This window comes from Saimiri boliviensis, chromosome 7 (assembly GCF_048565385.1).
Source record: "Saimiri boliviensis isolate mSaiBol1 chromosome 7, mSaiBol1.pri, whole genome shotgun sequence".
Taxonomy (NCBI): domain Eukaryota; kingdom Metazoa; phylum Chordata; class Mammalia; order Primates; family Cebidae; genus Saimiri; species Saimiri boliviensis.
In genome coordinates, this window is record NC_133455.1 from 25,062,949 (window position 1) to 25,080,302 (window position 17,354).

General features: G+C 46.2%; 1 protein-coding gene across 3 annotated transcripts in view; it reads right to left on the bottom strand.

Annotated features, from left to right (window-relative positions):
* WSCD2 (WSC domain containing 2) overlaps positions 1-17,354 on the bottom strand; it is a 121,642-nt gene that overhangs the window by 47,078 nt on the left and 57,210 nt on the right. For all 3 annotated transcript variants that reach the window (XM_074402284.1, XM_039472412.2, XM_039472413.2), the window contains exon 2: positions 8,909-9,835. In XM_074402284.1, coding sequence (XP_074258385.1) covers positions 8,909-9,290 — 382 coding nt within the window. In that variant the 5' untranslated portion in view covers positions 9,291-9,835. The remainder of the gene's footprint in view (positions 1-8,908; positions 9,836-17,354) is intronic.

Here is a 17,354-nt window from a genome sequence, read left to right on the forward strand (position 1 = left end):
GTAAAGTACTTTATAGTTTGCCTCTATTGTAGGGCAAGGTGAATGTTTCCATTCAAAGGAAAATTTTAAATGATGTAAGATAACCATCCAATTACAAAGCATACACTTAGTTTTCTTAAAGTAGTCAACATTTTCCTATACTTTATGGTAAATAGTAACTCCCATACATGAAAACAGCTGTTTATAGTATCTTTAAACTCAAAGTTTGTAATGTCTTTTCCCATATGTTTTAGAAATTATTACTATTATTTGGACATTCACTTTGGTAAGTGCTTTATATATATTGTCTCCTTGCATCCTTACAAGGATCCTGTGAGTATATTATTACCATTTTATACAGAAGAGAAAATGACCCGGAGAGGTTAAGTCACTTGCTCAAAGTAACACAGCTCATTTGTGTGAATTCAGAATTGAAGCCAAGCGATCTGGCTCGAGTCCGTGTTCTAAACTGCTTACTTTTTGAGTCAGGGGATCTTTGTAATGCCCCCACGTGAAGTGGAGAACACTGGCATTGTCGTGCTCTTATCTTAGATGATTTAACAGAGGTCCAGAAAGGTGCAGTGGCCTCCCTAAGGCCTAGAGCTAATTGTTCACAGAATGAAGGTTTAAATCCAAGCCCATGAGACCCCCAAATCAGTTACTAGAGATCAGACAGAGGATCCAGCTAGCACTTGGAATTAAGTGTCCCTTACAGGGAATGATTGAAGAAAACACTAAATTCCACTTAATCACTTCCTTGGCTAGGCAGCTATCTCGTTTAAATTGTGAGCTTCTTTCCTGGCTTACTTGTGGTAGAGAGCATGATCTAGCAGAGAACGCGGGTTCATTACTGAGCAATCGCACCCCTGGATAGGGCTCTGCTGAGTGCACTGTATTTTCAGCCCCGCTGGAGACGTGTTTTGACCTGATCACCTTCAATTTCTTTCATGAGACAGAGGTGATTTGCTCGACTAAGAACAGTCCACCTTTAAAAGAAACATTGCCTCCCTGGAGCAGGCATACTAGACACTGACAGCCCCAGAGAAGCCCAGGTCTTGTCTCTGTGCTTGTTCAACAGTGCGTGCCCCTCCCACCGCAGATGGAGTCATAGCCCTTGACTTGGGGCACGAATGCTATTCGTACCTGAGCTGGGAGAGGGCACTTTGTGGCCATGTGGGCAAGGGATGCACACTAACTTCAGCTCAGTCTTCCCTAGAGGACTGAGTGTCTAACACGTACCATAGGATAGGCAGGAGGGAAAAATAGAAGGAGCTGGAGGGAGAAGGAGAAGGAAGAAAAGGAGGGATGGTGCAGTGGGGAGAGGGAAGGGAAGAGAGGAAAAGCTTGGTTTATTTTGATAGTCTGAGGTCATGTCATCAGATCAACAGATTGTGTGTTTGTGTGTGTGTGTGTGTGTGTGTGTGTGTGAGAGAGAGAGAGAGAGAGAGAGAGAGAGAGAGACAGAGAGAGACAGAGAGAGACAGAGGAGACAAAACTATCATGTTTTGAACACCTACTATGTGCTATCTACTATGTGCCATGTCTCCCTTTTTAAAAATTCAGTCTTCACAAACTTCTTATGAACCCATGTAGCTTGATGACATGACACAATGCATTTTCTTCTTTAGCTGAAGCTGGTTCAAGCTGGATTTTTGTCCCTTGGTACCATGGGAAGCGGGGATGGGGGGCAAACCAACTATTACACTGATACTCAAGCTTAGCAACTTGCACCCCACAGTGAGGGTCTCTGGCCAAATCCATGCCCAGGTCTGTCTATTCAAAGCTGCCCCTTCCTATGTGTCACACTGAGTCCAATCTTGGGAGGAGGTGTCTTGGGAGGAGGTGTCTCCCCGGAGAGACGTGTCCAGGAGGAGGGTGGAGCTGGGAAGTAGGGCGGTTCCTTGGGAGAAGATCTGGGATTTTTACCATAGGTCCATCTTCCCCAAAGCTTAGCCTTTTAGTTATTTATGTTTAAGCTTTATTTTAAGTGCTGGGTACACGTGCAGGTTTGTTATATAGGTAAACTCATGTCGCGGGGTTTGCTGCGCAGATGATTTTGTCACCCAGGTACTAAGGGTAGTGCCCAATAGTTATTTCTTTCCTCCTCTTCCCCTCCTCCCACCCTGCACCTTCGAGTCGTTCCCAGTGTGTGCCGTTCCCCTCTTGGTGTCCATGTGTTCTCACCAGTTGGCTCCCTCTTACAAGTGGGAACATGCGGTATTTGGTTTTTTGTTCTTGCATTAGTTTGCTAAGAATAACGGCTTTCAGCTTCACCCATGTTCCTGCAAGAAGCATGATCTTGTTTTTTTTATAAACCTGGGCTTTTAAATGGTGCTCTATCCCCTTCTCCACCCTCCCTCCAGACCAGGCATCGGGCTGAGATGTCCCGCACAGCAGGTGCTCAAAGACTTGTTGAATGAACGAATGACCCTCTGTTTCCTTATCTGTCAACAGGAGGGAGAGGAAGATACATGGCCCTTTGTTAATGCTTTTGGAAAACACAGGCATGTTATGCATCATGGCCCGATTAATGGGCTGAGCTGCATGGATCAGGATATCAATATTGAGTCAGTTTCCTTCCTGCCCTGGGCAAGATCTGGTGACCCCATCCCATGGACCTTTGGTGCAGGCTGAATGAAGACCATGGTCCCTGTCTCCAGAGTTAGGGTGATTACTGCCAGCCTGCTAAAATCCTCTCTAGCCATTCCTCTGGGCTCCTCCACCTTCAAATTCTGCTGTGGTAGCAGAATCTCTTGGAGACAGGAGGTCAGATATGTAAAACAGGGACAAAATCACAGGCCACTTGAGGGTGGATTAATGGCCGAGTTCACATAATCTATCAGCTCGTCTCCAGAGCCATCCGAAGAGTGCTGAAATGGCAAAGTCACCCCAGCTGCTATTTATCTCCAGTACAGAAACCAACATCTGAAAAGAACCCTCCTGGTGGTGCTTTTTTTCCTGTACTTTTTTCTTTTACTACAATTAATCTTTTCCTGAAATTTTGCTCTCTTCGATAAAGGTGATTTGTTAACAGGGTAGCTAAACATGAACTAATCTGTATGCCTCTGATTTAGAGTTTGTGAACAGATTCACGAACAGGAGGCCTCACGCTGTACTGGAGTCATCCAGATCTGGGTTCGAATCCCACGTATGATGCTGCAATAGCCTCAAGTGTTACTCAAGCTCTTGGAGGAGCAGTTCTCCACCCGAAAAGTGAGAGCAAAAATTCTACTAGGGTTGTTAGACTCAATTGTGTGCCCTGTCTCCCCCCACTCAAAGTGACATGTTGAAGTTTTGACTCCCAATTCCTTAGAATGTGGCCTTATTTGGAAATAGGGTCATTGCAGATGGAATTACATTATGAGGCTAAACAGGAGTAGGTTGGGTCCCAATCCAGTATGACTGGGGTCCTTGTCAGAAGATGGCTATATGAAGACACAGAGGCAGCTGAAGGCTATGTGAAGACACAGACACAAAGGAGATGGTCATGTGAAAATGGAAGCAGAGGCTGGAGTGATGTGGCTGCAAGCCAGGGGGTGCTGAGGATGCCGGGAACACCGGAAGTTAGGAGAAAGGCATGGAACAGAGTCTCCCTTTGAGCCTTTGAGAGCTCTGCCGACACCCTGACTTCAGACTTCTGGCCTCCAGAACTGTGAGAGAATGGATATCTGTTGGTCAAGCCACCCAGTGTGTGGGTGGTACTTTGTTATTGCAGCCTGGGAGAGCTAATACCAAGCATTGTTGAGAGTGACCTAAGTAATGTTCACTTGGTGCATTGAGCCTAGCACAGGGTCTGGCACAGAAGTAAGACACAAAAATAATTTTTCTCCTTTTGGGAAGTCTCTGGAACCCTGGAAGGTGGTCCCTTCGGAAGACCACCCAGTACTGCCCGGGTTTCCTTGCACTGGTGGCGGAACTTTCTGCTCATATCTAGGCTTTCCTGGGGCAGGAGGGATGACCACTCACTTTGGTCAAGGTGTAAGGATCCTACAGACTAAACTCACCCCTCTCCTCCCCCAGGAAGTCAGCTGTGATACCCCATGACCGAATGGGGTCCCTCCCTTGGGGTCCCCAAAAACTTTTCTAGATTTTCTTAGTATTGTCCATTATTTTTTCAAATTAGAAATAATTTTGGCTTATTGTGGAAGAATTTTTACTAAAACAAAAAGGTATTATAATGGGGAAAAGCACAGCTTTTTCCTCTGAGGAATATTCACAACCTGTGCTTGAATCATTCCTGTGTCTCCACCTCCCAGCAAAGATCTGGACACATAGTAGGTGTTTGATAAATATGGAATGAACAAATGAATGAGTGAATGAATGAATGAACGAATGGAGTTAGAAATCATATATTTTAAGAAAGAGCTAGTATAAGTCTAGTGGTAAAGTATAAGGGCTTTGGACTCTGATCAAATTGGGCTGGAGTCAGCGCTGCCTCTTAGCAGCTGTGTGGTACTGGACAAATAATTGAAGCTCTCTAAGCCTCTGTTTCTTCATCTGTGAAATGACACTTGATAATTTTACCTGACATGAAGCTGAAAGGAGAATATGGACAAACAGTCCCTGACACAGAGCCCCTCAGTAACCTGCAGCCCTTGCGTCTTCAGCTGGAGAAGATGAGGAGTGGATGCCCCTGCTGTCCTTCCAAAAACTGCAGACTAAATCTTTTCATGGCCACCTTCACATTCAGCCCAAGCCTGTCTGTAATCTCATGGAAATAGAAGCAGAACAGCTTTTGAAGTCAAAGTGGGTTTGGCTCCTGGCTCTGCCCCAGACTAGCTGTGTCACATTACCTCTATTTCTCCACTTTCTCCTGCAAAATTACAGTGTAAATAATAATACCTGGCATGTATTAAGGTGGTATGCCAGCTTATTATAATAATAATATTAGTCCAGGCATGGTGGCTCACACTTGTAATCCCAGCACTTTGGGAGGCCAAGGTGGGAGAATCACCTGAGGTTGGGAGTTCGAGACCAGCCTGACCGACACGAAGAAACCCCATCTCTACTAAAAATTACAAAATTAGCTGGACATGGTGGTGTGTGCCTGTAATCCCAGCTGCTTGGGAGGCTGAGGCAGGAAAATCGCTTGAACCAGGGAGGCGGATGTTGCAGTGAGCTGAGATCGTGCCACTGCACTGCAGCCTGGGCCACAAGTGTGAAATTCCATCTCAAAATAATAATAATAGTAATAGCTGGCATGTACTTTCTGTACACTGAGAAGGGATGTGATGTAGTGGTTAAGGTTCAGGTGTAAGGCTCACAGCACCTGGTTTACATACTAGTTTGCTCCCTCCTCCAGCTGAGTAATCTTGGACAAGTTACTTAACTTCTTTGTGCCTGGGTTTCCTTCCTATAAGATGGAGTTTATAACAGTGTCTATGTTATTTCATTACTATGAAGATTATGTGATGTAATAGATGTAAATGCTATGAACAGCACCTGGTACTCAGAGAGCACGCACTGGATTCACCTCATGTAATCATTCTGATGATAACACCACCTGATGTTAAGTACTTTTTATCCTAAAGAGGAAACTGAGTGTCAGAAAGGTGAAGTGGCTTGCCCCAAGGCTGCACAGCCAGCAAGTTGCAGAACTGGGATCTGAACTCTGATTTGGCTGCTCAAAGTGCAGGCTCTCACATGGCCATGTGAACCCAGAGAGTCCTAGGTAAATGACTGGTACATGGTAGGTGCCAGTTGCACCAAGGAATTCAGACTCCTGCCCAGCCTCAGCCCAGCCTGAGTGCAGCTCTTCCCTCCCACCCGCTGGGCCATAATAGGCTCTGAACCCTCTACAGCTTGAGTCTTGGATTGCTGCATCAAGCAGAGCCCTCGCCAACTTTGGAGAAAACCAAATGAGCTTAGCGTCAGGTTGGAGAAGCGTCTCGTTTTTATTAGCGTTAATCTAATATGTTGTCATTCCTTGCTAAACTCTGAATAAGTTAATCAAGGACAGGCTGGATTTGTGTTTTCTTAATAACACTGCCTGATTCCAAAGGCTGTTTGCTGAGAGCCCTGGGCTCAGGGCTATGCTGTTATTTTCTCTTCCTTCTCTCTGCACTTCCAAAAAATGGAATATGTAAGATTGCTGGGCAATGCATGGTGGGGGTGCAATTAGCATGGCGTAGAAGAACGCTCACAAGCTTTGGAATTAAAGAGACCTTGTCTTAAACTTCAGTTCCTCCACTAGTGACCTGTGTAACCCAGGGTAAGTGATTTCTTTCTGGATCTCAGTTTTGCCATCTGTGAAATGGAATAACAATCCCTAATTTAGTGAGTTGTGGTAATTAAATGAGGCTATGAAATGCATAACATGGTCTATCCCATAATGATCATTCAGCAAATATTAGCTAATATTACTACAAATAAGGACAGCAACTATTAAGTGACCTATTATTATGAGCCAGAGGTTAGGATAAGCATGTTACATATATCATTTCATTCAAACAATACACGAAAAGCAAATAGACAAGTGGTTGGTGTGAAGTAGGTACTCAAGAAATGGTAATTATTATTAGCGGTATCGATGGCAGTATTTCATTCTCACAACAAATGAGAGATGTTGTTTCTGCATCATCTACACCACAAGGAATTAATATTCTAATAGCAGACATGGACAAACATACACAATTGCCGTTCATATAAGGGCCACTCCAGGGAGCATAGTGGAGGAGCATTTGATCAAGCCTGTAAGGGGATCAGGGACAATTTCTTGAAGATTAGCAAAGCTGAGACTTGGAGGAAGAGTAGAGCTAACCCTGTAGAGGTACTCCAGGCAGAGGGATAGTCATTCATTCATTTTTTCATCCAATCATTCACCCATTCAACAAATAGGTGTTAAGCAACAGCTCTGAGCCAGGTGCTGTCCTGGGTGCTGATAGAACACAGACTGGCAGGACAGGCAACAGCCTTGCCCTCATGGAGCTGACAGTCCGGTAGAAGAGGCTGACCTTAAACAAAGAGGCAAACACATAGATGAGACACTTTCTGATGGTGATGTTATGATGAAAATAGAGCCAGGGAATGTGGCTGTGACTGGGTAGGAAGTGGGGTTATTTGAGTTAGGATGCTCTGGGATGGTCTCTATGGAAAGGCAAGGTTTGCTTGAAGACTTGAAGGAAAGGAAGAAGGGAGCCAGGCAAAGATCTGGGGAGAGCTCATCCCAGATAGAAGGCACTGCATAGACAGAGATCTGAAGGTAAAACAGGCTTAGTGTGTTCAACGAACTGCAAGGACAGTGGGGCAGAGCATGGCGAAGGCAGTGGTGTTACAAGATGAGGTTGGAGAGCTGGACTATGTGAGGGGTCTGGAATTTGTCCTAAGCATGATAGGGAGCATATCTCAAGGTGTAGGGTTATGAGAACTTCGGGGCTTTCAAAGGCCAGAATGGAGTTTGGAGTGGCTGAGGTGCAGCACCTCGCACCTCACCTATACCTATAACCTCCCTAGCATGCTATAAGATGATCTCCCTTCCCCAGGGAGATCCCAGGAGCACTTTCTGAGCATGTCTAAGCACCAACTTGGTGCTGGGCTTTCATGACCCTTGTCTCATTGAGCTCTCAGGAGCAGCCAGGAAAATCCCCGTTTTACAGATTTCAAAACTGAGGCCTGAGAAGGTAAAACCATTTTCCTGGGCCACATGGATGGTGGGACTGGAGCTGGAATATAAATCCACATCCCTGTCCATTCTGCTACCTCCAACACCTCCTTTGCCTCCCTGTGAATGTTGGGTTCTTGAAGAGGCAGAAGTTCAGGAAATTCCTGAGGGCAGATTTTATCTAGAAGACTCAGATTTTATCTAGAAGACTCCATCCCAGGCCAGGTGGGGTGAAGGACTGGGGCTGGAGAATGTGCTCCAAGATTAATCCCTTCCATTAATCCTGCTTCCTTCCATGGTAGAAGAGTTTTTATGAGTTGAATCACAGTAGAACACAAAGGCTGGTGAAGTTTTCCATCTGCCTTGATTGGTGCTTTATTCTCCCAAACCGTCTGGCCCAGATTTCCAAAATGTCCATTTGTGTTAATCTCATGAATTGTAGGCATTGTGGGTCCCTCCCTATCATGCTGGTTGCATGAGTAGATGCCAGTGGACTCTGGGGGACAGCCTTAGAGAACTGGGCATTCAGGCCAGCTGGATCAGATCTAAGCTCTGTTCCTGCTGCTGCACAGCCTTGGGCAAGTGTCTTCCCTTCTTCAAGCCTCAGTTTCCACATCTGTTAACTGGGCACAGGATCATAGAGGCCTTGTTTAAGCCCGTGAGGTGTAGTGAAAATCAAATAAAGTAATGCACCCATGAAGAAAAGCCTTTTTAGATTATAAACAGCTGAGAAAATGCAATGAAATCTATCCATGGCAATGATATCCCCTGAGAACCATCACCAAGGGACCCAGCAAGGTGGCCTGAGAGACAGTCTGGTGGAGCAGAAGCTCTGCCACTTAGCTATGAAATCTTGTGCTCTTGGTACCTGACACCTCAGTTTCCTCATCTTTAAAATGGGAATAAATGACATCTATCACCTAGAGTTGTGGTGATGTTTCTATATATGTAAAGTACTTGGAAACAGTACTTGGTGCTTAGTAAGTACCCAGTAAATGCTGACTGTTTTTACTTTCACATCTATTTAACAAGGACTGCGAAAGGCTGCGGGGGAGAGGCGGACTTTGACCTCTGATCGATGTGGAGGTCAAATCCAAAACTTGCCTGTTGACAAGCTGTGTGACCTTGGGCAAGTTGCTTCATCTCTCTGAGCTTCCATTTTCTCCTCTGCGCAATGTGGATGATAATGGAACGTACTATCTATTTATAGCTACAACTATATGACAGCTGGTTCCTATTAAATACTGAAAACTGACAACTGTTACTGTATTATTAGTGTCTCCTCCCTTCTCCCCGGCCGCCCAGTGTCCAGAATTTCCTCGCTCTTACCTCGCTCTTCCTCCTTCTCCCGGACGACCCTCCCCTTGAGGGCTCGGCTCCAGGCTCCCCCGTAGTCTCCAAGCTTGGCTCTCTCATTCCCATCCTTGCCCTTGAACCAGGGTCCGTACCTGCGAGCGATGCTTGAGGCTTCACCTGTGTCCCGGAAGCCTCTGCCCAGATGCATGTCGCCCAGGAAGGGCAGCTCGGCACCCTCAGCCAGGCCTCCTGCAGCGGCGGGGTTCGCCTGGTTCTCTGAGACGGCGGGCTGGCCCACAAAGCCAGAGTGAAGGAAGACGAGGCTCCCGGCAGTCAGGTAGAGGGCCAGGAAGGTGAAGAAGCGCACGGGTTTCCGGCGGAGGTACCGCTGGAATTTGAACCAGAGCTTGGCCATAGCGGGCTCATTCCGGACTGGCTCTCTGGGGTTTGGCTGGGGTGCTTGGGAGGGGATGGAAGGGGCTTGGTTTCCCAAGCTTTTTTTTAGGGATGGAACACTTGGGAGTCCTCAGTCTCACTCTTCCTGAAAAAGTAACCGCCAAGGCCAGAAGGGGAGGGCAAGTTCAAAGCTTGGCTGAGGCCATGAGGAAGGGTGGAGCTTACCTGCCCTCCCAAAGTCAAGGTGAGCTTCTTTGGGCCAAGAAAGGGTTTTTGAGGCTCAGGACACACATGAGTCGGTCCCATTTTCCTACATGTTGCTCTTCACTTCAGAGTGTTCCCAAAGAACGGTGAGAATGGTACTTGGAGGTTTCTGAGGATCCCCAGCAGCTGCAGCTCACTTTTTGCCCTTCCTCTGCTTCTCAGACCAACGGATCTGGGTTATTTCACCCGGGTCCTTGTTTCTGGCCTCTTCCCCCGCTGAAGACCAAGGCCTGTCTACCTCATGGGAACAGAAGCTGACAGGCTTCCATCCAGCCAGGCATCAGGGCTCAGTGTTGCTACCTGCAAAACAGCAGAGACACAGGCATGAGAAGCCCTTTCGCCAAAGCACGGAACCCACAGGGTTCTTAAGCATCCTGGAGGGAAACGCAGAGGCCCAGAGAGGGGAGGAAACCACCAATGGCACGAAAGGGTTTAAGAGCAATGCTGGATAAAGAGCATCCTGCGTCTTCTAGAACACTGCCTTTTTCTTGAAACCAAACTGGGAATGTGGGGGCCTGGATCCTAGTGGGCCCTAGTTGGTGACACACTTTGTCTTGGACAAGCTATGGGCCAGCTTTGCTCCATACTTCCTATACATTTATCAGATATACACTGATCCATGGATTACCTCAAGTCCAAAAAGTACTTCCAAGGTCCTTGCTGAACTACCTGCTGAACCTGGGCGATTCTGAACTAGACAAGATTCATTCATTTTATTTTTCCCAACAAATATTCAGTGAGACCCACTTTGTGTGAGGCACTGTCCTAGGTGCTAGAAATAAAGCTGCAAGCAGGAGAGGCAATATCCCCTCTTTCATAGCCCTTACATTCTAGTGGGAGAAATATAATCTATAGCCTGTCTCCTCTATCCAAAGAAGAAAAGGACAAAGAGGGAGAGTAGGGTTATTTTGCAGAATATTTGTTCATTCAGTGTTTATTGAGTGTCTACCATGTGCTCAGCTTTGAGCCCAGCTGTCTACAATTATTGTCTCATTTATTCCTCCCAACATTCCTATGGGAGGTAACTATTTCCCTGCTTTACAGATGAGGAAACTGAGATCACACAGCTGGTGAGTGATGGAGCTGGGATTTGAACCCAGGACAGTCCAAATTGCAAATCACAGCTCTTAACCAACGCCTCTTTGGCTCTGCCCCTTTCCCGCAATCTGGACATCACTTGAGAATTCAGAGACAGCTCCCAAAACAGTAGCCCATCCTTGCTGCCACCCACTTACCAACATGGCTCACTCTTTGTCAGGATCTCTCAGGTGTGAGTCTGAGAAACAACTGATTCAGAACCACCTGAGAGCCTGGTGAATACAGATCCCTAAACTTTCTAACCAGAATGTCTGGTTGAGGGAGAAACCCACAGCTGTAACCAGGTGCTCTCAGATAATGGTAATGAGCACAGAGGGTTGACAACTACAGCTTTATGACTAAATGTTCAGGATTATCAGTCAAGAGGAAAAATAGAACCTAAATTAGAAAACAGAAAACTCCATTTAGGCAATGTTTTTCATATTACCACCAGCAGGGGGCCCCATGACCATCTTAGGCAACGCCTAAGATTCTGTAGTCAGCCAATGGAAGAAATGAATTATAACAGCCTCTGCTAATCCAGACAGTAGTGTGGGCATTTAACTGTGATTTGATGCAGAGTCTGCCATCCCATTTGTTCAATAACTAAGTACTGAGTACATACTACACACCAGTCACCTTCATAGGCACTTGGAATAAGTGAATAAAACAGACAAAAATCCATGCCTTTGTAAAGTCAAATTATCCATCCATCTATCCATCCATCTGTCTGTCATCTGGCAGCCCACATACACATCCATTCATTAGGCCAACTATTTATCCATTGCCCATCCTTTCAGTTCACCTGTCCATCCATTCATTAAGCCAACCATCCATCCATCCACCCACCCATCCATCTATCCATCCATCCGTCATCCAGCAGTCCATCTACCCACCCATTCATTAAGCCATCCATCCATTCACCCACCCATTCATCCACCCATCCATCTATCTATTCATCCACCCATCCATCTATCCATTTGTCTCCCAGCAGTTCACCTACCCATCTATTCATTAAGTCATCCATCCACCTACCATTAATCTATTCATTAATCCATCTATCCATCCATTCATCTATCCATCTGAACTGTAGCAGCCCATCCATCCATCTGCCTCACTGTCCACCTATTCAATTATCCACTCATTCTTCCATTTATTTAAAAACATATGCTGATCACCTACTATGTGTGTCCTTGAGATGCAGGAATAAATAATTCACAGTCCCTTCTTTCAGAGACTTCAGAGTCAACTGAGGGAGAAAGCAATGTAAACAATCACTATGCTAGACAGACAATTATAAATTCTATAGATGTGTGTACAAGATACAGATAAGCAATCAATATTAATTTAAACATTAATAGTTAATGTTTATTGAGCACTTAATACATGCCAGACATCCTTCTACACAAATACATACTCTGATTTAGACAATTCTATGAGAGAGACATGCATCTATTTTTACACAAGAGGTGAATGAGTATGAGAGAGATTAGGTAACGTGTTCGGGGTCACGAGTTGCAGGAGGGTTGTAAACCAAGGCCACCTGACTTCAAAGCCTATATTCCTAACTGTGTGTCTCTTCTGGTCTTGTAACTTTGAGGATCTCATGGCAACTACAGATGTATGCCCAGAAAAAAAAGCCCTTGCACATAAGCTCCCAGAATTTGGCTTAAAATATCAAGGTGGGGGGCTTGGATCCTGGGTTGAGAAGCCATGGAATGTGGGAGCCCAGGGAAGCTAGGGTCTGCAACTGCCTGGGGGGACCATAGAGGGCTTCCCTAGGGAGGAGTCTTTGAGCCAGCAGGTCTTGCAAAAGGAGTCAGAATTCTCTGGGTGAAGGAGCAACAGAAGGTTAGCCCAGGGAGGAGGAACAGCCCACATGAGGGCACACCACTGAGGTGGAAGAAACAAAGGAGCCCGGGGGACTGTGGGATAGGAACAGAACCAAGCAGTGGGCAGGAGCCAGACCATGGGAAGCCATGGACGCCAAGCTCAGGAGTCAGGACTGTGTTTTAACAATGCACATGAGAATCCACTGAGGTTTCATGATCGTGCCAATACACGTGCCAGATGTTTCTGCAGCTGGGCTAGGATGAGAAAAGCCAGCAGTCCTTGTGGGATGGGCAAGGGGACACCATCCCTTCCAGAGCCATTTAGGCAAGAGCAGAGGTGGACTCCATCACAGGCAAACAGACCTGGGTTCAAATCCTGCCTCTTCCATCCTGCAGCTGAGTGACTGGAACAAGACAGCTCTTCTCAGCAAGACTCAGCTTCCTCACCTGTAAAGTGGCCTGAAGAATCTTGACTTCTCCCTCAAAAATATATTGCTGGAAGGACTGAATTAAACATTGTAGGAGGAATACCTGACACATAGGAGATGCTCAAGAGAAGCCCCACCTCCGCCCCCTCACGGGCACATGTGAGACACTTGAAAGCCATTTGCCACCTCAGCACATTTGCTGCCGTGGAGACAGCAAAGATTTCAGCTGTAGTGTTCCCTGTGGCTTTCTGCCTCTCTGAGGATATTTCTGGGTCTAGTCCTTTTTTGTTGTTCCCTCCCTGTTCTTTTATATTTCAACACATCTTTTCTCTAAGTGGGTGCCAAATGGGCTTTAAGAGGATAATGAGCTCGTTAGGGGCTGGCAGGGAACAGAAAGAGACTGAGGCATGGGCAACGTGGAAATCGACGGAGATCTGCCGGAGGGGCTGTGCCCGCCCCCCACTTTAAGAGCTCCCTTTCCTCCTGGGGAGGGAAGGTGCTGACCTGAATCACCCCTCACCATCCTGCTGGTGCTAGAAGGAGGCTGGGGCTCACCCGGAGGAAGTGCCCTCTGGAATCTAAGCCTTATAGAGGCGATAAGGCTATTTGTACACAGGAGGGTCCCAAGAAACACTGGTAGAGAAACCAAGTAAAAGGAGTCAGGTTTATCCCCCCAGGGCTTACACCTACAACCATGGCTTCACACGCTGGCCAAAACACTCAGGTGGCAGCCTTGGAGAACTGCAAATCCAGGGCTCTGTGGAGGCAGCACCTTGCGATACTCAGCACTGGGTGGTTCTGCGGTTCAGGAGTTCCAGGATTTGGTTGAGCCATAGCCCCAATTCCTTAGAGGTATCGCAGACTCCCCTGCCTCCCACCTCCATCTGTTGTTCTCCCTCTCCTGCCTTTCTCTCTGTCTGTGTCTCTCCAGGTCTCTCTTTAGTCTATCTGTCATTGTCTCTCTCTCTGCTCTCTCTCTCCAGACAGAAATCCTGCCTCAAAGGGAATGGGGAAGCAAAACTACCTGTGTTTGTTGAATACCTGCTATATGCTGGACACTGCGTTTGAAGGTTTTATAAATACATTCTCCCATATTTCTCCCTGTGGGGATAGCTGTGAGGCAGGTGTGATGTTTCTTCCCAATCCATAAATGATGTGTCTACAAGCCTGAGTGAGATGAGGCAAGCCACTTCTCTCTGTCTCCATTTGTTCATAACATGTTCATTAACAACCCCTCCTGTCACTCACTTGCAGGTGTGAGGCCCAGACAGGGGCCTTCATCTCTCTGAGCTGCCATCTTCTCTCTGTAAAGTTAAGTAAACCATAGAATGGCCCTCCCAGGTGTGTGGGGAGGGCTCAATGAGACAATCTACAGGGCTGGCTATCAGGACTTCATCCCTCTTCATTTTACATGACACCTCGCTGAGCCTCAGTTTCCCCATCTGTTAAATGTGGTGGACGACCTCTACTCTGCCTTCCTCCCGGGGCTGGTGTGAGCTTCCTTCCATAGGGAGGAGGCTGAGTGGCCCCCTTTGTGGGAGTGGCAGTGTTCGGTTACTGCAGTTCATGTTTCCAGCAGGAGCCTCAAAGTGTCTAAACACAGCCTATTTTTAGCACCAGAATGAGGCTCTGGTGTTGAGCTGCCAACTTGAAGGTGGGCAGGGGAGAGCTGCCCTGCAGGGGAAAGAAAAACAGAGGCCCAGCCTCCCCTGTGGTTCCTTTCCTCCTCTGGGGGTGAAAGGGTGCCTCCCCGTTCCAGGTTCTGGAGGCCGGAGTAGGTCAGAATGGAAGCCTGTGAAGCTGGGATGGGGGGCCGACCCCCTCTCTACAATCCAGAACCTGACTTGGGGGGCAGAGGCAGTTTGGAGGGACTGGGTAGGCCCAGCGACCAACTGACCCCCAGACCACCCAAGCTTCACCAAGAAATACCTACTGAGAAACAAGCTTCATGAGAGTTTGATTTCTTAATGGTTCTGGGTAGGAGATCCATCTGGGAAGTTTCCAAGAAACTTGGGAGTCCAGGTAAAATTTCAGTCTTGTTCTAATAATAAAAATATCAGAAATCACTAGTGTTTGTTGAGCACTTACCATGTGCCAGTCATCTTATTCCCATTGTGCCTTTTAATCCCCACTATCATTCTTTGAGGTGGTCATTAACTCCTTTGAACCTCAGTTTCTCCATATAGAGTGATGATGTAATATAATTTGTTTCTTATGGTTAGTGCGAGAAGTAAATAAGCTAATAATACAAATGTATCATATTATATTAATATATATCAGGTACAAATGCTACATCTTATAATAATTTCTGGAGAATACATGTGGTTTTTGCCTGTTCAGTGCCCCTGTGTTCTGATACAAGGACTCCATTTTCCTTCATGGAATTGCCAGTTGCTGCAGACACTCCCATACCTCCCTCTTGATTATATAAGAATTAATGTAGGGTGCATATGTATACCCAGGAGTGAAAGCACTAGCTTTTGTTTGTTTGTTTTGTATGAGCATCTTAGGATTATCCTAAAAGACGCCAGTTTTTTTCCCAAGGTGGCTGTAGTCACAACTTCCTCAATAGAGTTCGAGCATTCCTGTTGCTCCACATCCACACCAACACTTAATGTTGTCAGCCCTTTCCTTTTTGGTCAGTTTGGTAGATCTGTAACAGACACCGCATGTACCCCACCCACGGTGCTAAATTTTGAATGTTCATGTCTACGTCTGGTGGTCTGAGGGGTTTCTCCAGTACCTTGAATGGTTTTTGTGCCCGTGTGGTTGGCAGGTAAAACATGCTAGAATGTTTACATCTGGAAGCAGCTGCAACAAATGACTGATGAGAGTTGGTGTATAAATACCCCAGCTCCCTTGCTCCTCAGCTGGGATAACTCTGAAGTATGTTATTTCTCCAGTGGGACTTGGCCTCAACCACCCTCTGTGATAGATGACTTGATAACACACCCTTTATTGATTTCTTCCCTTCCTTGTCTCACTTCCCCCCTCAAGGAAGGACAGGAGTAAGTGTGCTCTTCGTTTCCTAAATGAGCTACTTATCAGCGGTATTTATTCCTTGGGATAGTTGATTCCTTAGAATAGGAATCGATATGGTTTATTCATATCATATCAATTTTTTTCAACCTTTTCCTTATCATTAGACATGTAAAATATTTCCAGTCATCCCTCTCTTATGAATAGGTAATGCTATGATAAACATCCCGTATGTAAATCTTTGTACAATTCCTGGAAGGCAATATGGGACCTTTCAACAATGACGAGACATGGGCATATTATACCCACTTAGCAGATGAGGAAGCAAAGGTTCACAGAGATTTAGCAACTCGCCCAGGTACACAAAAAATGGGGCAGGAATTCAAGTGCAAAACAGAACCTCAGTGACACGCTGCCACGGCGGACACTACGCAGACCAGCAAGGCAGCAGTTCCCTCTCTTAACCACTAATCCCTTAGTTGAATCCAAGCCTTGATGAAAGGAGCCTTCCTGAGCTTACACCGTGGATGGCCATGCCTCAGACACTTCTCCAGGTAGATAACCCTTAATTCCTTTAATGAAATGTCTTTCTCACCCTTCTTGCTGATGGACCAGCTATTTGGCAAGTGAAAGACTTAATAAAACAGCCTGAGAAAAAAAATATTATAAATGTCAAATTCTTTCACTCATTGTCTTAGGAATCCAGAATTTTATTAACCCAGCGAACCTCAGGGAAGACTTTTGCACCCCATACAGTGGGTGGACCCCCTCTGGGACACACCCTTCCATTTGTGGGTATGCTGTAGTTTAATTATCCCATTGTGCCTGTGATGGAATACAGTAGTTTACTCCAGTTTCTGACCATTCTGTGCAAAGCTGAAACTGGTACCTCTGTACATGCACACTTATTTCCTGGTTAAAAAAATGGGATTGTTGCATCAAAGATTCTGAAGAATTCCACTTTTTTGACCAGGAAGCATGTATACACCAGGGAAGCTTTGCCAGCTTCTAGGCACACCCGTTTGTTGCCTCCTATACTCACTCACCCACCTCCAGAAAGAATCTCCTGGGTCCCCACACTTCCCTCTGTTCCCAGGACAGAAACTCACTCAGCACTACCCTGAGTGCACAGCCTGCCAACCATGTCCATTTTCATTTATCTTTCCCAAAATTCAAGAAAATAAATGAGAAGGCAAAGTGCCATCAGCTTAATGGCCTTTAACACCCAGCCATCTGCTGTGATGTAATTAAATAAAAAAATCAGAGGGAGCATATGGTGTCCATTATAAATAAATATTAAAATTTTGTTTCTCTGGATAATGACTCTAGTGCCTCTTGCTCCATGGGCAAACTTTACAGCCATCTTTGCTTATTGCAGGGAGTCAGGCTGGGTCACTGTGAACAGGAATGACCATGGAGAAGAAATGTGGAAAGGGGTCAGGGTCAGGGTCACACACTCCTGCATCTGAACCTGCCTCCTCTGAGATAGGGTGGCTATGTGAT